The sequence below is a fragment of the Clinocottus analis genome, unplaced genomic scaffold (genome assembly GCF_023055335.1).
Source record: "Clinocottus analis isolate CAN_PGR_092001 unplaced genomic scaffold, fCliAna1.0.p SCAF_7, whole genome shotgun sequence".
Taxonomy (NCBI): Eukaryota; Metazoa; Chordata; class Actinopteri; order Perciformes; family Cottidae; genus Clinocottus; species Clinocottus analis.
In genome coordinates this window covers 19,512,128-19,529,697 of record NW_027176229.1, presented here as the reverse complement: position 1 = coordinate 19,529,697, position 17,570 = coordinate 19,512,128, and the positions used below count along the sequence as shown (strand labels likewise).

The 17,570-nt window shown below is 43.1% G+C and overlaps 2 protein-coding genes across 4 annotated transcripts; both read left to right on the top strand.

Moving 5' to 3' along the window:
* Window positions 1–701: 701 nt before the first annotated feature.
* cbwd (COBW domain containing) lies at window positions 702–14,147 on the top strand. Of its 3 annotated transcripts, XM_068605093.1 has the most exons (16): window positions 702–805; window positions 1,138–1,275; window positions 1,445–1,531; window positions 1,851–1,947; window positions 2,261–2,352; window positions 4,934–4,993; window positions 5,387–5,424; window positions 6,625–6,671; window positions 7,344–7,430; window positions 7,644–7,688; window positions 8,334–8,390; window positions 10,278–10,329; window positions 12,121–12,189; window positions 12,275–12,340; window positions 12,481–12,607; window positions 13,176–14,147. In XM_068605093.1, exons 2-16 carry the CDS (start codon window positions 1,161–1,163, stop codon window positions 13,247–13,249), a joined length of 1,113 nt encoding a protein of 370 aa, XP_068461194.1. In that variant the 5' UTR covers window positions 702–805; window positions 1,138–1,160; the 3' UTR covers window positions 13,250–14,147. The 3 variants fall into 3 exon arrangements, with proteins under 3 accessions (XP_068461194.1, XP_068461196.1, XP_068461195.1); XM_068605094.1 differs by lacking the exons at window positions 702–805; window positions 1,138–1,275; window positions 1,445–1,531 and having other exon boundaries at window positions 1,910–2,007; XM_068605095.1 differs by lacking the exons at window positions 4,934–4,993; window positions 5,387–5,424; window positions 6,625–6,671; ... (6 more) ...; window positions 12,481–12,607; window positions 13,176–14,147 and having other exon boundaries at window positions 1,851–2,007; window positions 2,261–2,353.
* A 1,211-nt stretch (window positions 14,148–15,358) lies between these two features.
* On the top strand, window positions 15,359–16,503 carry foxd5 (forkhead box D5). Its single transcript, XM_068566628.1, has one exon. The coding sequence runs from the start codon at window positions 15,439–15,441 to the stop codon at window positions 16,501–16,503; it is 1,065 nt and encodes a 354-aa protein (XP_068422729.1). The 5' UTR covers window positions 15,359–15,438.
* The last annotated feature ends 1,067 nt before the right edge of the window (window positions 16,504–17,570 follow it).

Sequence of the window (17,570 nt, the reverse complement as noted above, 5' to 3'; positions counted from 1 at the left end):
TTGCATTATTTCTGAAGGGTGTTCTGTAACAGGCCTGTAATATTCACATCTTTGAAATTCAATAATTAATGTTAAAAGTTAAACGTGGGTTTAACTTGCTGTGAAAGGCTGAACTCCTCCTCTGAGAAAAGTGTGACGAAAGTATACTGCTTTTTATTTACAGGTGAGCATCATTTACTATGTAGTCCGTCCATTAAGTTCACAAAATATACATCACATGCTTGTGCTTTTGTATATACTATAACACACTCCTTTAAATTGTATTATGGCCTTAGACATTGTGTTTATTGTTTAAGTTACACCTTAGTGTACTGTGAAACACTGATATTAATATATTATCCAGAATTCTTAACAAAAGTGTTACATGATTACCATATATTTTTGTTGGTGTGAAGTATTTTTGCCAGCCTATTCCTCTTGTTAACATATTTATAAACAGGTTTCTGTCGCCCTCTTGTGGATGGTACTTGTCACTACATCCAATTAGTCTGACCAGATAAATTGAAGCGAGAACGGACAGAAATTTAAAAAAAATCCTTTATTGTAAAAAATAAAATAAAATAGTAATCCTTCATAATTCCTTCGTCAATTGACGACCAATATTAATGAAAACCCTCTTCCGGTCCTGGAGATTTTTTTCTGTTCCGACCAACGTGAACGAAAGCGGAACCTTTGTAGCCGAGTCCAAATCTAAACGGAGCCTCTTCGGTGTCGCACCCTGTCAAAACAGAAATCAGCAGCAGTGGAGAAGATATCAGATTCGGTGAAAACTTTAAATAACTGCATCCATAAGAGGAACATCAAGGTAATTCCTGTACAGCCTCCGCTATAGTCTGGTTGTCTCGCTGTCGTGGCGCAGTGAGTGACATCACGAGGAGATTAAGTCCATGTTGGCTGCGCTCACTCCGTGAACTCTCTCCCTTCACTACTATGATACTGAGGCTGGCTGTTGTTTTAACGTTTTCTGTCTTGTTCAGGATGTTCACCTTTATGGCAGACACATAATTAATCCGACTAAGTATTTAAAACATGTGTATATGATGCTTTTGTTTTCCTCTCCCTTGTATTTATGTTGTGTGTGTCTAATCCCACTCGTACATTGATGGACTTAAACGTGTCTCTGTGCTGCTCCCTCAGGTCCAGCTTGTTATTTTTTGGGTATGGATGGCACGGTGATGGAGGAGGAAGATGACTGCCCGGAGTTGGTGCCCATCGACACCCCGCCGGGTCGTTCTGCAGAGCAGATACCTGTCACCATCATCACGGGCTACCTCGGTGAGAGACTCACGGCTTTAAGGAGGAGATTATAGTCTCAGACACGTGTCTCACCACAACCAAGAGCTGCTGCTGCTGCTGCTGCTGCTGCCGGGTGTTGTTGTTGTTGTCGTCAGCTTTGTACTTCCTCGTCGCCTCCATGTGTTTTTTGTTTTTGTTTTCATTGTAGGAGCTGGAAAGACTACACTCCTGAACTATATTTTAACAGAACAACACAGCAAGCGGATTGCTGTCATCCTCAATGAATTTGGAGAGGGTAAGCTAATACTGTGCTTCAGAGAAATACAAAATAGTAGGTTTTTTTGTGTGTTCATTTGAAGCAAAGATGCTTCAAATGAGGTATTATATATTTGATGCCAGGCTGATGATTGTTGTGTCACTCCCTCAACTTTCCACAAGAGAGCAGCATGGTAGCAACTTTGCCTGCAACTGAAAGAAGCTCATACTTGTGTGTGTGTTTTTTACTATGGCTCCAGAGTTTTTAAGGCCAAACAGCAATAATATAATAGAAACAAGTGTCTTCATCAGCTAATCCCTTTCTGTTTGTGTCTTCCTCCGTCATCCTCCGCCTGCAGGCAGCGCCCTTGAGAAGTCCCTCGCAGTAAGCCAGGCAGGCGAGCTGTATGAGGAGTGGCTGGAGCTGAGAAATGGCTGCCTCTGCTGCTCTGTCAAGTATGTAGAGTACCTGTAATCCTGTAGGTGTTGGAGTGTTGATTCAAACAGAAATTAAAGGTGAAAATTGTTGCTTTGCTTGCATTTCAAATAAATTCTGTTTAAAATCTTCAGTTAATGCCTCACCTTTTCACATATGTGTATGAACTGCTTGGTTTTGAGACTATACATTCACGGTTGTCACGTGTTATGGTTATTTTATTGAGGTATATTGTCTGTCTGTCGTCCGATATGATGTCTTTTGTTGACATTTTGTTCAAGAGCACTGCTTAAAAGCATTTTAAATCACAGTGTCTGTTCTTTAATTCTTTAGGGACAACGGTTTTAAAGCCATCGAGAACCTGATGGAGAAGAAAGGAAAGTTTGACTACATCCTGCTGGAAACCACAGGACTCGCTGATCCAGGTACCAACTCTGCAAAGTTTAAATAGGAGCATTAATCTTTAATATCTCTTTATTTAATTGTTTTGTTTGTCTAAGTTGTGGCATCGGGATCATAGAGTTCTCAAGTTTTATGTCTCCTGTTGGAGCTTCATGGAGTCAGCAGCTGTTTCACTAGGAGCTCACAACACAGACATTAGACAGTCAGCCAGCAGACAGCGTATCCTATTTTATTCAAGAAATGAGAGGACAATGTGACTTCTAAAAGGTACCAACATTTATGCATTCACATATCAGACAACTCAACAGTTAGTGCCTGGATATATTCCACGTGAAGATCAACAAACTTCGAAAAACGGCTGGTATCAACAGCAGAGTGGACAGAGCTAACCCAACTAACTGTGGTCTTCACAAGGTTAATTGCTTTAATAATACAACAGGGTTTGAAGTTGTTGTTTTTTTAAAAACAGTTTTTAGTCCCAAACAAACAACAGCTATATTATATGTGGATGATGAATTGAGAGAGAGAGGAAGCTGCTCTGAAGTCTGTTGGTACGGCAGCTGACACAGCAGCAGGGTGGACGGGCTGTGGCTTTGGAGGTTATTGTCTCCTAATATCCTTTTGGGCTCTTTGCAGGCACCTTTTGTCACTAATATAGATAGGAACCAATGATGTGCTGCACATCCTATGCCAGTTGGCAGTGTTTCCGTATTTTCGACACTTCCTGGACCGAAACAGACAGGTCTGCAAGGGAAAAAACATGTGTTCATAGATGAAATATGTACATATATATGTATACTTGATGGACTGGACAGTATGTTTTAATGTTTGTTCTGAATAAGTGTATCCAGGACTGACTGGATAGCAGTTTTTAAATTAAGTGAATTGAATAAGTATAAATCATTTTGTATGTGTTTTTAAACAACCAGCAGCTGTCTGACATGTTGGAGTTAGCTATTGACTGTCCACTGATAATATCATCATTCTGGACTTTCAGTAAAACTTAAGATTATCTTTGCTTAGTGTCTTCTGTCTTTTCCTGTTACTCGGAACGACTTATTCCCGGCACAATATTGGGTTACATATGGATCAAGCAAGGCCTTTCTCTCTCCGTGTGTCTCAATGATGGTTACGCTCCTGCTGATGTCTTCCTAAAGCCCACACGTCTGAAGTGAAACATTTTGTAACTCTGAGGCCCAGACTTGTGTAGCAGTGACAGAAGCATTCAAAGAGCCTATTTCCATCAGGGCAGCCCCCCCCCTCCCCTCTCCCTTCACTTTCCACACCCCTAAAAAAAAGAAATCTGTGTCAGCTCTCAGCTTTAAATCAGGAAATCAATAGTAGGCCGCCACCGGGCCAGCGCCGTGACAGTCGGGGCGTGTCGCTAAGGGACAGGTGTCAGGAGGAGGTAGCGGCGTGTGCAGACACACACCACTTGGCCTCATAGACGGAACCGACAGAGCGCGCTCAGACCGTGGGGGCGGCTGTCCTCGCCGCTCCGCCGCGTCATTGGCTGAGACGGGCCCGTTATCGACCAGGACAGGTCTGTCATTGGCCCTGGCAGTGCTGTCAATCATACGGGCTCCCTCGGGGGATTCTTCTCTTCCCATCCAGGAAGGGGCTGGATGAGTTGCGTGAAACATGCCACTCAAAAACTGTGTTTTCATTACGCACCCATCAAATATTTACAATGCTTTCTTATTCTCGCTTGGCAGTTTGACAAAAGTGCATTATGTGAACAAGCTGTGGCTGGCACGGCAACATAGGGTCTTGTAATAACCGCGTTCACAGGGAGATGGAAACAAACCAAATGTACCGGCAGGAGATAAACAATTGAAAGCTTCTGATATTGGTTTTATCTGCTCCACAGAGCTCCGACTGAAGGGAAGGCAGGCAGGCTCTCAGAAAAGAATACAATGCTGACTTTAAATACAAAAACTCAAGACAGGGACAGTTAATTCACTAATGTTAAAATGGTTACATTGTTATTACATAATTCCTATTGATACTTATCGAGGAAAGGCAGTTTCTCAAACCTTTTCCTGCCTGTCTGAATATCCAGCGGCGTTAAGTAAGTGGAAGATGTTCCCTTGTACCTGGAAATTGTTTCAGTATTTGCTGAGATGATATTGACGTAAATGATAAATTGAAGGCAGTCAAACTAACCATAACAAAAAGTAATTGTTTGCATCCATAAATAGTATTGTAAACATGTTAGCAATATAACAACGTTTTATATTGCATTTGATTTCCCCTCCAAAAATGTAATATTTAATATTAATATTAATTAATATTGTAGATTGACTGTTTAAAAAGATATAAAGCATTTGACATTATCAGTCTTCTAAATTAAATGGATCATCTCTGACGTCTAACAGTGTATTTTAATACTTAGTTACGACAGTGTAAGATACCAGGGGACTGCATATGTGTGCCTTATTTGCATTATTTTGAAGGCCTCTGGAGAAAATATAATCTCAGGAGTGCATTTATGGAAGAAAAAAGAAGAAAACTAACGTTTCATTTTCTGACATTTTGAAAAGTTTGGGTTTGTATGTGTTTCAGTCGCGTGCTATCTAACATACAGTTGATGTCGTTTGGCAGGAGCCGTGGCCTCCATGTTCTGGGTCGATGCCGAGCTCGGCAGTGACATCTACTTGGACGGTAAGATATTCGTGATGACACGGCGTGTGTTTGTGTATCATGCAGCCGAACCGGTGGTGGGGACACTTTTTGCTTGAATAAACCATTCATTTTGGTGCTGCCATTGAAAGACATACATGAACATAAATATATATGGAGAAGACATACTGTCTAACTGGTGTGTGTGTGTGTGTGTGTGTGTGTGTGTGTGTGTGTGTGTGTGTGTCCTCACTAAATACTCAGCTGCTCGCTCTGTTGTGACAGGCTAGCAAGCCAAAAGTGCATATCCAGTAACTCACAGAAAGGGGCTTTACACAAACGGACAAAACCAAGCACCAAAAGGCACCTTTCAGAACAAAATGTGCACAAGTTGTTGCCCAACATTTGATACTCTTATCCCTTCGTTCACCCTAGGCATCGTCACTGTCATCGACGCCAAGTATGGACTTCAGGTATGTGCTTAAGAAGCTTCTTACTTTTAGAAAAAAATGTCATGAATAAACCGAACATGAAACCACAACAGCTTTGGTTTCTGGTTCAGATATCATAGATAAATTATACATTTATTTTATTTATATTAATGGGTTTTGGACTTTTAAGTTCTCGCTCTCGACTGTTTTCCATTTAGATGTGCATATTTCGCATTTCCTTGACATTAACACATGAATAATCCATTGATTTAAAAACCCTTCTCTCTATTGAAAGTAATCATTGTCGCATTAAAGCATCCACAAGGTTTGTCCGCTGAGATATAACACACTACATTGGACTTATTGTGACTTTTACTCCAAAATAAGCTGTTAAACTTGTGAGAATTTTCCCACGTGAATAGCAGCACACACACACATCCTGCCCTCCCTGTGGTATATAAAAGGAACAGGACAAGTGACACCTAGATAATGGGCTCTAATTTGAAGGTGTCATACTCAGGAAGGTGACACTTTTCATGGCCTCTAGGTGCTGCTCTGTCTTCTCATTGGAGAGAGGCGAGATGAAGGAAATAATGACAGAAGGAAGAAGAGGATAACTGATAGTGAAGGAGTAATAGATATCTGAGATGTGACCATTGTAATAGGGCTGTCACATCCACTCACCTGCCTTTCCCCTCACCTGTCTGAGAGGTTTTTCAAGTTGGCCTCACACCTTCTGAAAGTCCTTTGTCTCTTGGTACAGAGGTCGTAGACAGCAAAAAGAGAAGGAAAAAAAGCAGCAAGTGGCCATTCGATTAAGGCTCTTTTAAAACATTTTGTCATTCATTCCTTCAGAGATGAAGCGCAGTGACAGATTAATGACAGATTGACGTTCAGGGGCCATGGTCCAGATTAACGCCTGGTGCTCTTTCTGTAGTTACATATTGAAGAAGCGTCCCCGGTGCACAAAACACAGGTGGAAAATGAAAAGCCATCTCCTGTGGATTTGTGTGTCGAGAAAGTCAACCACTTCACAAAGATGGAGGACAGGCCTTTTTCTTTTCCCAATTTATCTGTCACATTTCATCTTGGCTGACGCAAACACTTGCTGATGTATTTTTATTTACATTTTTAACCTGAGACTGTGCTCATAGATTTGGGCTCAGCTTGAGCAGTCGTCGTTTTTCCTTTCATTTTCTGGTTGCATGTGTAAGTTATGTCCACCGTCTCTGCTTTCTGTAGCAACTAACAGAGGAAAAAGCGGATGGACTCATCAATGAAGCAGCCAGGTATGTTAGCTTTATTTTTTTAAATGATTCATTTGACAGTTTGGGAAATAAACATATTCAACTCCTCACAGAGAGAAACCACACCGCCGTTTCTACACTTAAAAAAAAAAAAAAAAAAAGTCAAGATAGAACATCTTATTTAGTGAGCCAAAGAGAAGCTGGCAGGTGGGTGTGGACAGAGCCAGGCTAGCTGTTTCCCCCCGTTTCCAGTCATTGTGCTAAGCTAAGCTAACAGAATGCTGGTGGTAGACTGAGCATGAGCTTGATGGTTCCCATCATGCCAAGCATATGAGACGCCACCGTACTCCTGCTATCTGTCTGTCTGTCTGTCTGTCTGTCTGTCTGTCTGTCTCCACGGTCTCTCTCTCTCTCTTTGTCTCTTTCAGCAGCTGTGTGGTGGTTGTGTTGTTGTTGAACAAATACTCGGCCGTAGAAAGACCAGTTGCACGACCCTTTGCATTCTCTGTCTTTGTTTGTGTTTTCACCTCCAAACTAAACAGCGCTCCGCTCCTATTTGAGTCGGGCATGCGCCGCCCACCGGCACCCATGGACACTCACACACTCACACACTCACACGTTATCCCGTCGCGAAGCTCCAACAAGGCGGTGACGGCCTCGTTGGAGGATTTTTCAGACGGTATTAACTTAATGTTGTATTCAATGTCTTTTTAGGCAGATTGCCGTTGCTGACCTGACCATACTCAACAAGACAGACCTGGTGAATGAAGAGGAACTCGGTCAAATCCGAGAGGCGGTCAGGTCAGCTCCACACACTTTATTTTAGTCCAGTAGTGTTTCTATCCGTGCTCTCGTGTTTGAGCTCCCATTGTAACTTTGGGACAACAGCACGTTTGGCCTTCTTTATTACGGCGAGAAGAACAGAGGACGGAGGTTTAAGGGGATAGTGGAGACGGTACAAGGTCCAATTTGTCCATTATCTACGTGTTAAACTAGTTTTCCCTTTCACTTCAGGTCTGTAAATGGTCTTGTCAAGATTCTAGAATGCCAGAGGTCAAGGTAAGTCTCCCCCACCCCCAAAAAAAGAAGATATTTCTTTTGGATTATGTGTATGTAACTTTGTACCGGGTTCCCTGCTTTGTTTGAACTCCACGTGCTGCTCCTGCTCAGATCTTTATATCAAAGATTAAGCCGTTCAGGGGTGACATTGCTCAAGAGAAACCCCCAACACACACACACACACACACACACGTTCACATAAACAAACTGCTGCACCCTGAATAAACACCGAACCTTCAACGGTGTCCAGTTACCCACAAGTCTTTGCTCTCTGACCCTGGGTCTTCCAGTTCGGGGTGGTTGCATGTGTGTGCGTGTGTGTGTGTGAATGCGCCCGTGTGCATATACGTGTGTCTTTTTGTGTGTGTGTGTGTGTGTATGCACCCTCTGTGTTAGCATGTGCGTTGTCAGGACCCAGGTAGCATCTGGCTAACACAAGCCGTGTGTTTCAAAGGTTTGGGTGTGTGTCAGATCTGCCGCTGCCACCCCACAGAGTTCAGACCAGGGTGAACAGATGAAAGACGCCGTGCAGTGAGGGGTTAATCGGAAAAACATTCCCACAACTTTTTGAGCTCGAGCCGGTTCAGTCGTTTGCCCTGAATGTTAGTTTTTAGCCAACTTATAATCAGTGATCTTCTTCCACAGGGTGAATCTCTCTGAAGTGCTGGATCTGCATTCCTTCGACAGTAAGGACGGAGCAAAGTGAGTCGATTTTGTCCCCTTTAGGTTCATGTACACAGAATGTATTAATTAGAAAAATAAAATACTCTTTCTACGACCGAAAGATTTACTTTTAAAAATACAGTAATTGATTTTCAAGCCTATTACCAATACTGGCATCTGAATCAGCTGAAATTTGACATTCATGAGCATCCCTGAAACTTTCCCAAAAACCTGCCTGTGCTCTCTGACAGACAAGAGATGTCGCGATGACAATGTTTCTAAATGACATATGAAGAAATAATCACATATTTCTTTACAAAAAAAGGAAAAAGTTGTCACTTTGCTCATTACTTTATGTTTGAGGCGGATACCAATGTGGAATTTCAAACGTTTTACAAGGATGTAACACCTTGATGTATATCTATATAGATTCATGATATAAAAAGAAGAAAGTATATGACGAAGAAGAAAGAAATTTGACTATTTTTTCTCTCGTGGACCAAATATTAAATGGAAGCACTGATTTCAAATTGCCTTTCGGTTGGCATACTGTAAACGCCAATACCAACGTGTCCGCTGACAATATAGCGCCCATCGTGTCCTATTTGAAAACGTGCAGTGCAGGATCAAGACATATTAGACTGCGCTGACGGCCATTGTTGCTCGTCGGTCCGAACGGTGTACGCGGCAGTCTTTGATACTGTTGCTCATCATGTTTCTCTCTAATTAACACACTCTTTTATTGAGCGTCCCCCTGTTACACCGCAGGGTGGTCATCATATTGTATCCCCGGTAGAATGTCATGCTCATGAATAGAGTCAGTGTTCGTCCTTTCATGTGAATGAAACGGGCCGCGGCGTTAAAGCTCTCTTACATGCCCTCGGTCAGTGTCTCGGAGACCAGCTGCGGAGGATTAGAGCCGTGTGTGTCCAGCGGCTCCCGAGGAGTCCCCCTTGTCCCAACAGATAGCTCCTCTCCCCCTGCCTTTGAGAATCCCAGCCCCTCCTCCCCTCCATCCCACGCTGGCTGTTTGAAGCGGCCCCCCGCCGCTCCGCCTGTGTGGTACTAACAGCACGCAGGGCTCAAGCTGCTGGACGCTGCATTTAGCCTCCTTGTGAGGTCAGAGAGAAGGGGGGGGGGATGAGGAGGTCCGACGGGGAGAACAAGGGCCGGAGTTTGTTTGGGGGTGGTGGTCGGTGTTTTGTAGGATTTAATTGCCGTTTCTAAAGTTTTCAGAGCTGTGTCATTAGGCACTGATACAGCATGCAGTGTATTATGCTGAGAGACGGGACACAAAGGCCTGTAGAGCAGGAGAGAGAACCACCTCTCGGTTTGTCAGCTCCTAAGATTCATGCAATTCTCTGCACTGGTTGCTGCATCCTGTGTGTGTGTGTGTGTGTGTGTGTGTGTGTGTGTGTAGGCTAGCACCACATCCTCAAAAAGTAGAATGAAGTCGTATAGCAGAACTGGTGGAACCACAAGAGTTGTCTAAAACCACGAAAGGTAACTAGGATCAGTCCAAAAACAATAACCTCATGAGCCAAACTACTCCGAAATATCAGCCGCCAAAAGAGAGAGCACACGGTCTTTGCAGCCATGTTTAAATACTGATAATAATACAAGAAACGTTTTCATTATTCTGTCAACCTTTTCTATTGACACAGGGTGCAATTACAGTCATGTCAATGTCGTCAAATTAAAAGATTTAGCTTGGATCAGTCGACCATGACTCAATGTGCAAAAACAGCAATGCAGTACAGCTTACGGACACTTCTGTAAAATCATTTTTATATATTTGTAATGCCTAAATTTAGTTACGGTGATAAATGCAGCATGGTTATCTTCTGTGATGTTTTAAGTGGAAAATCACACTGGATGAAACAAATATGTAAAATATGATGTTGATCGTTTCTCTCCTCTGAAAAGTCTGGCGGAGAAGCTCCAACTGGTGAAAGACACGAGGCCTCATCTTGACAAGGTATTGTTCACGTGCTTCCGAACGCCGTCCAGTTCATCCTTTCATCCATTCGCTGCCGATACTTCACGCATCTCTCATGGTTGTCCTTGTTGTGCTTGCTAATTTATTTCAACACGTCATTTCCTCCAGGATGAAGGGAATGCGTTCTCCCGAGGCTAACATTGTGCCTCGCATTCCCCCAGGCTGCGACACTGGAGTGAAAACTCCCTCCCTGCTTTGGTTTTTGTTTGGCGATCGACTTGAAGCTTTTGATGTTTCCCTTGTAACCCGGCCTCGGTTCCTACGCGGCGTCATAGACATTCAGTAGACTGGGCACACTGGGTCGGCGAGACTGAATCGAGTCTAAGCTTTCGGCTTTTGTTTGTTTGAAACACCCAGATGTCATCCAAAAGTCATGTACAGACCACGTTTCATCGATCAGATATGAACGGGGGAAACCTGTGGTGTATTATTTTATAGCAGAAGACAATACATCTTCAATGTCCAAGCGTCAGTTAAGTCCAGCTCTCTCAATTCTGGAAAGTTATTTATTCCGGGATTAGCCCCCATACCATTTGTCTTGATGCTTTCATCAGACCGAATGACTCCTCAGAGCAATTAGGCCTCATCTTGTGCTTTAAACCCATGACCTTTTATCACAGGATGAGGAGAGATGAGGGTTGTTTGTGTGGGTAAATAACGGCATTGTTGTCTGTTTTCTCCAAGATCCCTTTCCCGCATGAAGCTCAATCGCCCCCTCCAGACCCTCCCTCTTTCCCTCCTCCTCCTCTTCCCCACGTTGCTCTTTTCATGTAAATGAGAATGCTGTTTTTCTGTTGTTATACCAAATGACAAGGAAGTGTGTAACCTTAACACTCCAACACAAAACCCCCAAATATCTACAAAGTGCCCTTTTAATGCTGTAAGGAAGTATAGAGAGGAGCGTGTGTGTGTGTGTGTGTGTGTGTGTGTGTGTGAGTGAGTGTGAGAGAGAGAGAGAGAGAGAGAAATAGAGTGAGAAAGGGGGATGCAGGCAGATAAAGAGAGGTTTCAGGTGCCGAGGGGAGTTGTGGTTTTTGACACGGTCATTGACAAGTCATCAGCCGGGGCGTAAAAACACCCCTTTTGTTTAACGTTCATAATGACTTTGCAGTTTCAGTGAACTGAGAAAAAGTATATTTTGAAAAAGTTGAGTCAATGAACTGTGACTTTTAATAACTGCCTGAAAACATATCTATATATCTCAAAAACTTAAAATAATTGATGGAAAGTACACTTATCCAAGTACTGTATTTGTGTTTTAACATTATATATATATATATATATATATATATATATATATATATATATATATATATATATATATATATATATATATATATATATATATATACTTCTACAACATTTCAGAGGGGAATATTGAACTGCATGTGATCAGTGTAAAAGATATGCATTGTAATAAATTACAATAGAAAGTTAAAATGCTGTTAAAACAAAACTCCATCCTGCATATACTCTTTAAATTGGGCTAGTTTTCTTAATGGGTACTTTTACTATTTAATAATAAACTTAAACATACATTGTGCCAATAATAGTTGTGTTTTTTTTGTGCTGTAAAATGAGCTTTTCCATCATGATCCTATTTCACACAAAGTGTAATTTATTTCTATTTCAGTGAAAAATGTTGGAACTCACTACAATTCTGAACCACAATTTCCTCAATGCTTTTCTTCTCAAGACCACAAAATGTCTAATTTGTTGTTTTGTAATACATTGATAGCAGTTTCATCTTGTATTCAATGTCACCCGCAGAGTATTTTAACTGTGACGTTTGAAGTGGCCGGAGATCTCTCTGAGGATGCTCTGAATGTTTTCATCCAGGTCGGCATCCCCTTCGCCATTAATAATTAGCTCCAACACAATACAGTCCTTTTGTAAAGTAAACACACATTTTACACTGTTCCAGGAGCTCCTGTGGGAGAAGATGTTCAAAAACAAAGAGGGGCAACCCATGACTGTCATCCGGTTAAAGGTACAGTAATGCACAATAGTCCCCCGAGCGGCAGCCGTGATCAACGACTGCCACTTTATCATCTGTATTAATCAGTTCCAGGAGCTTCATTCAGGGTCGGTTAATGTGTCACTCGTCACTCGTGACTCGTTTGTTTTCAGGGCATAGTATCCTTTGCAGGTAAAGCCCACCAAGTGATGCTGCAGGGGGTCCACGAGCTGTATGACCTGAATGAGACTCCACAGGTTTGGGAGGGGAACCCTCGGATCAACCGGCTGGTCTTCATAGGTGAAGACACGCACACTTCTTTCACATGTGTGTCTTTACACCAGTCTCACACACACCACTGTGAAGGCAGCCACTTTGTTCAATTGCGTTGAATTGATTATGAAGGAATTGATATTTTTCTAAGTAGGCTGATGTTCACTTTACGGCGATATTACCAAAAAAAACATGGATCGACAAATCCACCGTTTAGTAGCTTTCTGATTCTAGAACACACTCCCATACGTTCTTGGCGGTAAAACTTGCTTTATTTTATTCTATTCGTCCACAATTTCCTTAAAAGTATCGAGGGAATTTACCTATAATGTATGTCATCTGGTACAAATATTTGGAAAATAGACTCGCTGTTGTATTGAATGTCTTTTTACTTTTTTACGAATTGCTGAATCTGCAAAAATGTGAAATTAGATTTAAGGACCATATTGCATTGTTCTTTTTTTCCTTCCACACTTTTAGGAAATTGTTAGGAAGCCACAGACGTGTAAAATCCTTGAGAGCTGTCCATTATGGTACATAACGCATCTATATGTGCTGTCTCATTGCTCACGCTTGTCTCTACTCGGTTCTGCAGGAAGGAACCTGGACAAGAACATTCTGCAGGAACAGTTCATCTCTACAGTGGTGGAAGGAGCCCAGGGAAACTAGCCACACACTATTCTCTCCCCTTTGCATTGAAACCTGATGGTTTTGGGGCAAAAAGTCGTGGTTTTTGGCCATCAATAAACCGTGGCAGCGTGTCTCAGGCGTTTCCTCCTTTCCTACGTGAGAACGCGGTGCGTCAGTGGATCATTACGATTACAGCTGTGATTCATTCTTTCAGAAAAATGGCTTTAGAAAATCTGCCATTTGTTTCAGGTTGGGAGCCCGAGTAGTTGTTAGAAGTTGCAAAAGTGACGCACATAATGTTTTAAGTGTGGTACAAGACTGTACTTTGTAAAAAGTTGATCGCTTCTGGCTTTTAACATCCTGTATTTTTTAAATTATTCCAAATAAACTCTTTTTTCCTGAACAAATTCTGTGACTGCGCTGAGATACCTCTACAAAATAAATGTTTTTAAGCATTTGTAAAGATGGTTTGTTCTATCTGGCAACGACAGGGCATTAACATAACAACAGACTAAAGTACCTTTGTGTTAAAGTTCACCATGATACTCAACAAAGTGTGAAAAATACCTAAAGGGGATTAACATCTTAGCTTTTATTTTATCAAACACATTCAAGGATGTTTTTTTAAACTTAAGCATTTGTTCAGTAGGCCATGTTTTTTTTTGTACAGGTGTGATGACTCAAATATTGCAACTAAAGTAATGCTCACTAAAAACTGGCTTGCCTAAAACGTATAATTGGCTCTAATTATTGTTTATTTATATATTGTCAGTATCCCGCAAACATGTTTTATTTTAGTATGATAATGGATGACACATTAATACAAATTTGGCTTTCCACTACAGTGAAACTGTTGTTGCTGCTTATGTTTAACCTCACATGCATTGTTACCAATTTAGTTTTAGTGTTTTTTATTTAAAATTAGCGTTTTTTTTTATGATCCCCCGTAGTTTTTTGTCTTAATTGCTTCAAAACACAAACGATTTTACTGCATTTAAGACTAAATGTTGAATTGCAGCTTCAATAAAGTCGCAATACTTGACGTATTGCTGCCATTCTGTTTTCAGGTATTTGTTACTTTGGCCTTTATTGGTCCAGTCACGTGAGAACCATTTCTCACACACACACACACACACACACACACACACACACACACACACACACACACACACACACACACACACACACACACACACACACTATAGGCCCAGTAAGGTGAGGAAATAGGTGGAGTTTTCCCAACGTGGTCATTTGCAATGGAGATGCTTTAGCAGCACGGTTTTAGCACATATCCGCTGTAAGACCGGTTTGCTTTGAGGATGGCTCTGCTTATTCATCCCGGTCGTAAAGCCGAGCTGAGCCCTGTAGCCCAGAGCGCACCGTCCAGCTCAACCGTTTCCTACTCGATTCTGATGCTGATGGCCTCGTTAAGGCGACTATTGCCTCTTTTCTCTGCTGGCTGCGGGGAGCCCTGCCACGGCCATTTTCATGGTCACACCACCTGCGGGCATCCAGAGGTGGCAAACTAAACGAACCCGCGGGGGTTCCGAGAGGGGGGACACTTCATTTCTTTTAGCACTGGCAAGGCGTGGTGTTAAAACTCCCAAGAACATCCCACCTCCGACTGTGCTGCTCTATGTTTCTGTAATATCAGATGATTAAAAGACCCGGGGTCAACTTTAACCTCATCACATGCATCTATGCTGGTGGCATGTGTGCACGACAGACGCACACCAACCATAATGAATGTGTACTCAGTGTGCTGCTGGAGTGCAACAAGTTATGAGCACTGCAGTGCTCGATACTAATCGTGGCATGCTGTTTTTCCTGTGTGCACTCACTCTTGCCGTTTAACAATTGGAATGAAACGCTTTGCAACAATTTAAGCTTCCTTTGCTTGAGTAGGCCGTGCGCACTTCAGGACAACCTGAGACCCCCTCCCTTCCCGCATCTGTGTGCTTCCCTCCTCTGGCTCCCCGCGGCGAGGGACCACTCTGATAGGTCCAGAGGGTTAATGGGACTGGCCTGCAGGACTGTGGTCTCCCTGCATATAAAGCCTCATCCCTCCTTTTCCACGGCAAATCGGAACACTAGGTTTAAAGAACCAGGCGGTTGATGCGCTTTTACGCATGAGCAGGGGCCCTTTACGCACGGCGAACTATTCATGCATGTTTGGCACAGCTGAGTTTTTAACGCGTTCTTTTTTTTAGAACATTCCACGTGCGACCATGACTCTGTCCAGTGAGTTTGAAGCTTCACAACACGCCGCGTCGCCTTTAGAAGAGGATGCGATTGACATAGTTGGGGAGGACGAGCCAAGCCACGGGCGCGTGTATCGGAAGGAGTGCTCCACGGACCCCGGGTCCTCAGCAGAGTCCGGTGCTGAATTTGACTCCTCAGAGCCAGACTCCTCGGGGGAGAGCGAGAACAGCTTCTGCGCAGACGCAACGCCGTCCAGGAAAGCCCAGAGCAGCTCGGTAAAGCCTCCCTACTCCTACATCGCCCTCATCACCATGGCCATCCTGCAGAGCCCGGTGAAGAAGCTGACGCTGAGTGGCATCTGCGACTTCATCAGCAACAAGTTTCCTTACTACCGGGACAAGTTCCCCGCGTGGCAGAACTCCATCAGGCACAACCTCTCCCTCAACGACTGCTTCATTAAGATCCCGAGGGAGCCTGGGAACCCGGGCAAAGGTAACTACTGGTCTCTGGACCCCGCCTCAGAGGACATGTTCGACAACGGCAGCTTCCTGCGGCGAAGGAAGCGCTTCAAGAGAAACCAGCCCGAGTTTGGCAAAGACGGACTTGTGTTTTATTCCAACTTGAACTGCTACCGGCCGTACGGGCAACCATACTGCGTGCAGGGCCAGGTAAGCCCCCCGGCCGCTGCTCCTATCCGGTACATGCCCGTGCAGGAGGGCATCATGATGCCGCCCTCCTCCTATCACCTTCTACCACAAACTTTGAACAGTCACGGCAAGTGCAGTGGGCCTAAAGACTTCAGAGCGCAGCTTTGCGCAGCAGAGCCCGCTGAGCCAAAGCCTGGCCCGCAGGCAAAGTGCTCCTTCAGCATTGACAGCATCATGAGCAAGCCCTCCCCCATCGGCCCACCGAACCCAAACCCTCAGCAGAGCCCCCGCGGCGCTCTATACGGTCATCTCATGTCGGGCCCTGCTGCCTGTTTGGTTCCGACGCTCCTGCAGGCTCCCAGGACTCCGTTCTGCCATTCTGCCATGCTGAGCACTGCTCCTCTGGGAAACGAGCATCTCAGACTCTCTTACCATCACTGCTGAAGCCTTCACACGTGTCTGTATGTCCCGATGCTGTGTTGAAGACACGTTGGTGTGGCCCATTTCTTAAAGAAATGTTTTTAATTGCATGATATTTATGTGCGTTGACATTCAAAGTTATGCCTTTGAATGGATCTGTGTAAATAAGAAGAGTGGTAATATATATTTGTGAGACTTGTTGTGTTTTTGTTAGTAGTTGACGTGTCAAAATAAATGTCTGAAAAATAACTGCGATGTTCCAAACTCTTTATTCAGCTACTTAAAGCAGTCATTTACAGTTTGTACATATCTCTTTGGGTTTGGGGGAATATTATTATATTATTATTATGACAACAGAAAACACCTGGTACTAATGCTTCTCTGTCTACATTATGAAGTCAAAAACGTAATATCTTGTTATAGAAATGGTGCATCATTTGTGGGTTTAGAAAGTTGAATTATCTTTACCAAAGTCATAATATTTCACCATTATTAAAGGCAAACAATATGCCCACCTCCTCCCAGTCAAGTCCAGTCAAGTCCACTCACATCCACTATTTGTTAATGATAATACCAGCTCTCGTCCTTTGTTGCTAAAAATTAATTTATATTTAAATTAATTTATTCATATATATATATATAAACATTAAAAAACATTAAAACCTCTGTTCAGTTAGATACAGTAGATACAGTTTCTATTAAACATCATACGCGCTCTTCCATCCCACCACAAGGGGGTGCTGTTTACCAGCTATTGGAGCAGACATAACGCAGACTTCAGCAGTCTTCTGGCGATGGCCTGACCTGCTCGAGTAGCAGCAAATAAATGCAGTGTCACTGATTTGATTCCTTTATAAAAAGCCCCACAAACACGCAAATATCCTGCAAGAGATGTTAAGATAGCCTTAGAGCCTTGAAACAAATCAGCTTCCAATGAAAAATAAAAAAGTTAAAGAGTCATTTATAACCCCCCGAAGTGTGATACAGTCCCGACTTACGCCTTCATACCGGGCGGTGTGGCCGGCACAGACACCACCAGTGTCCGGTTGCAGAAAGGGTCCCGACACAATTCCCCTCCACCATCAGTCAAC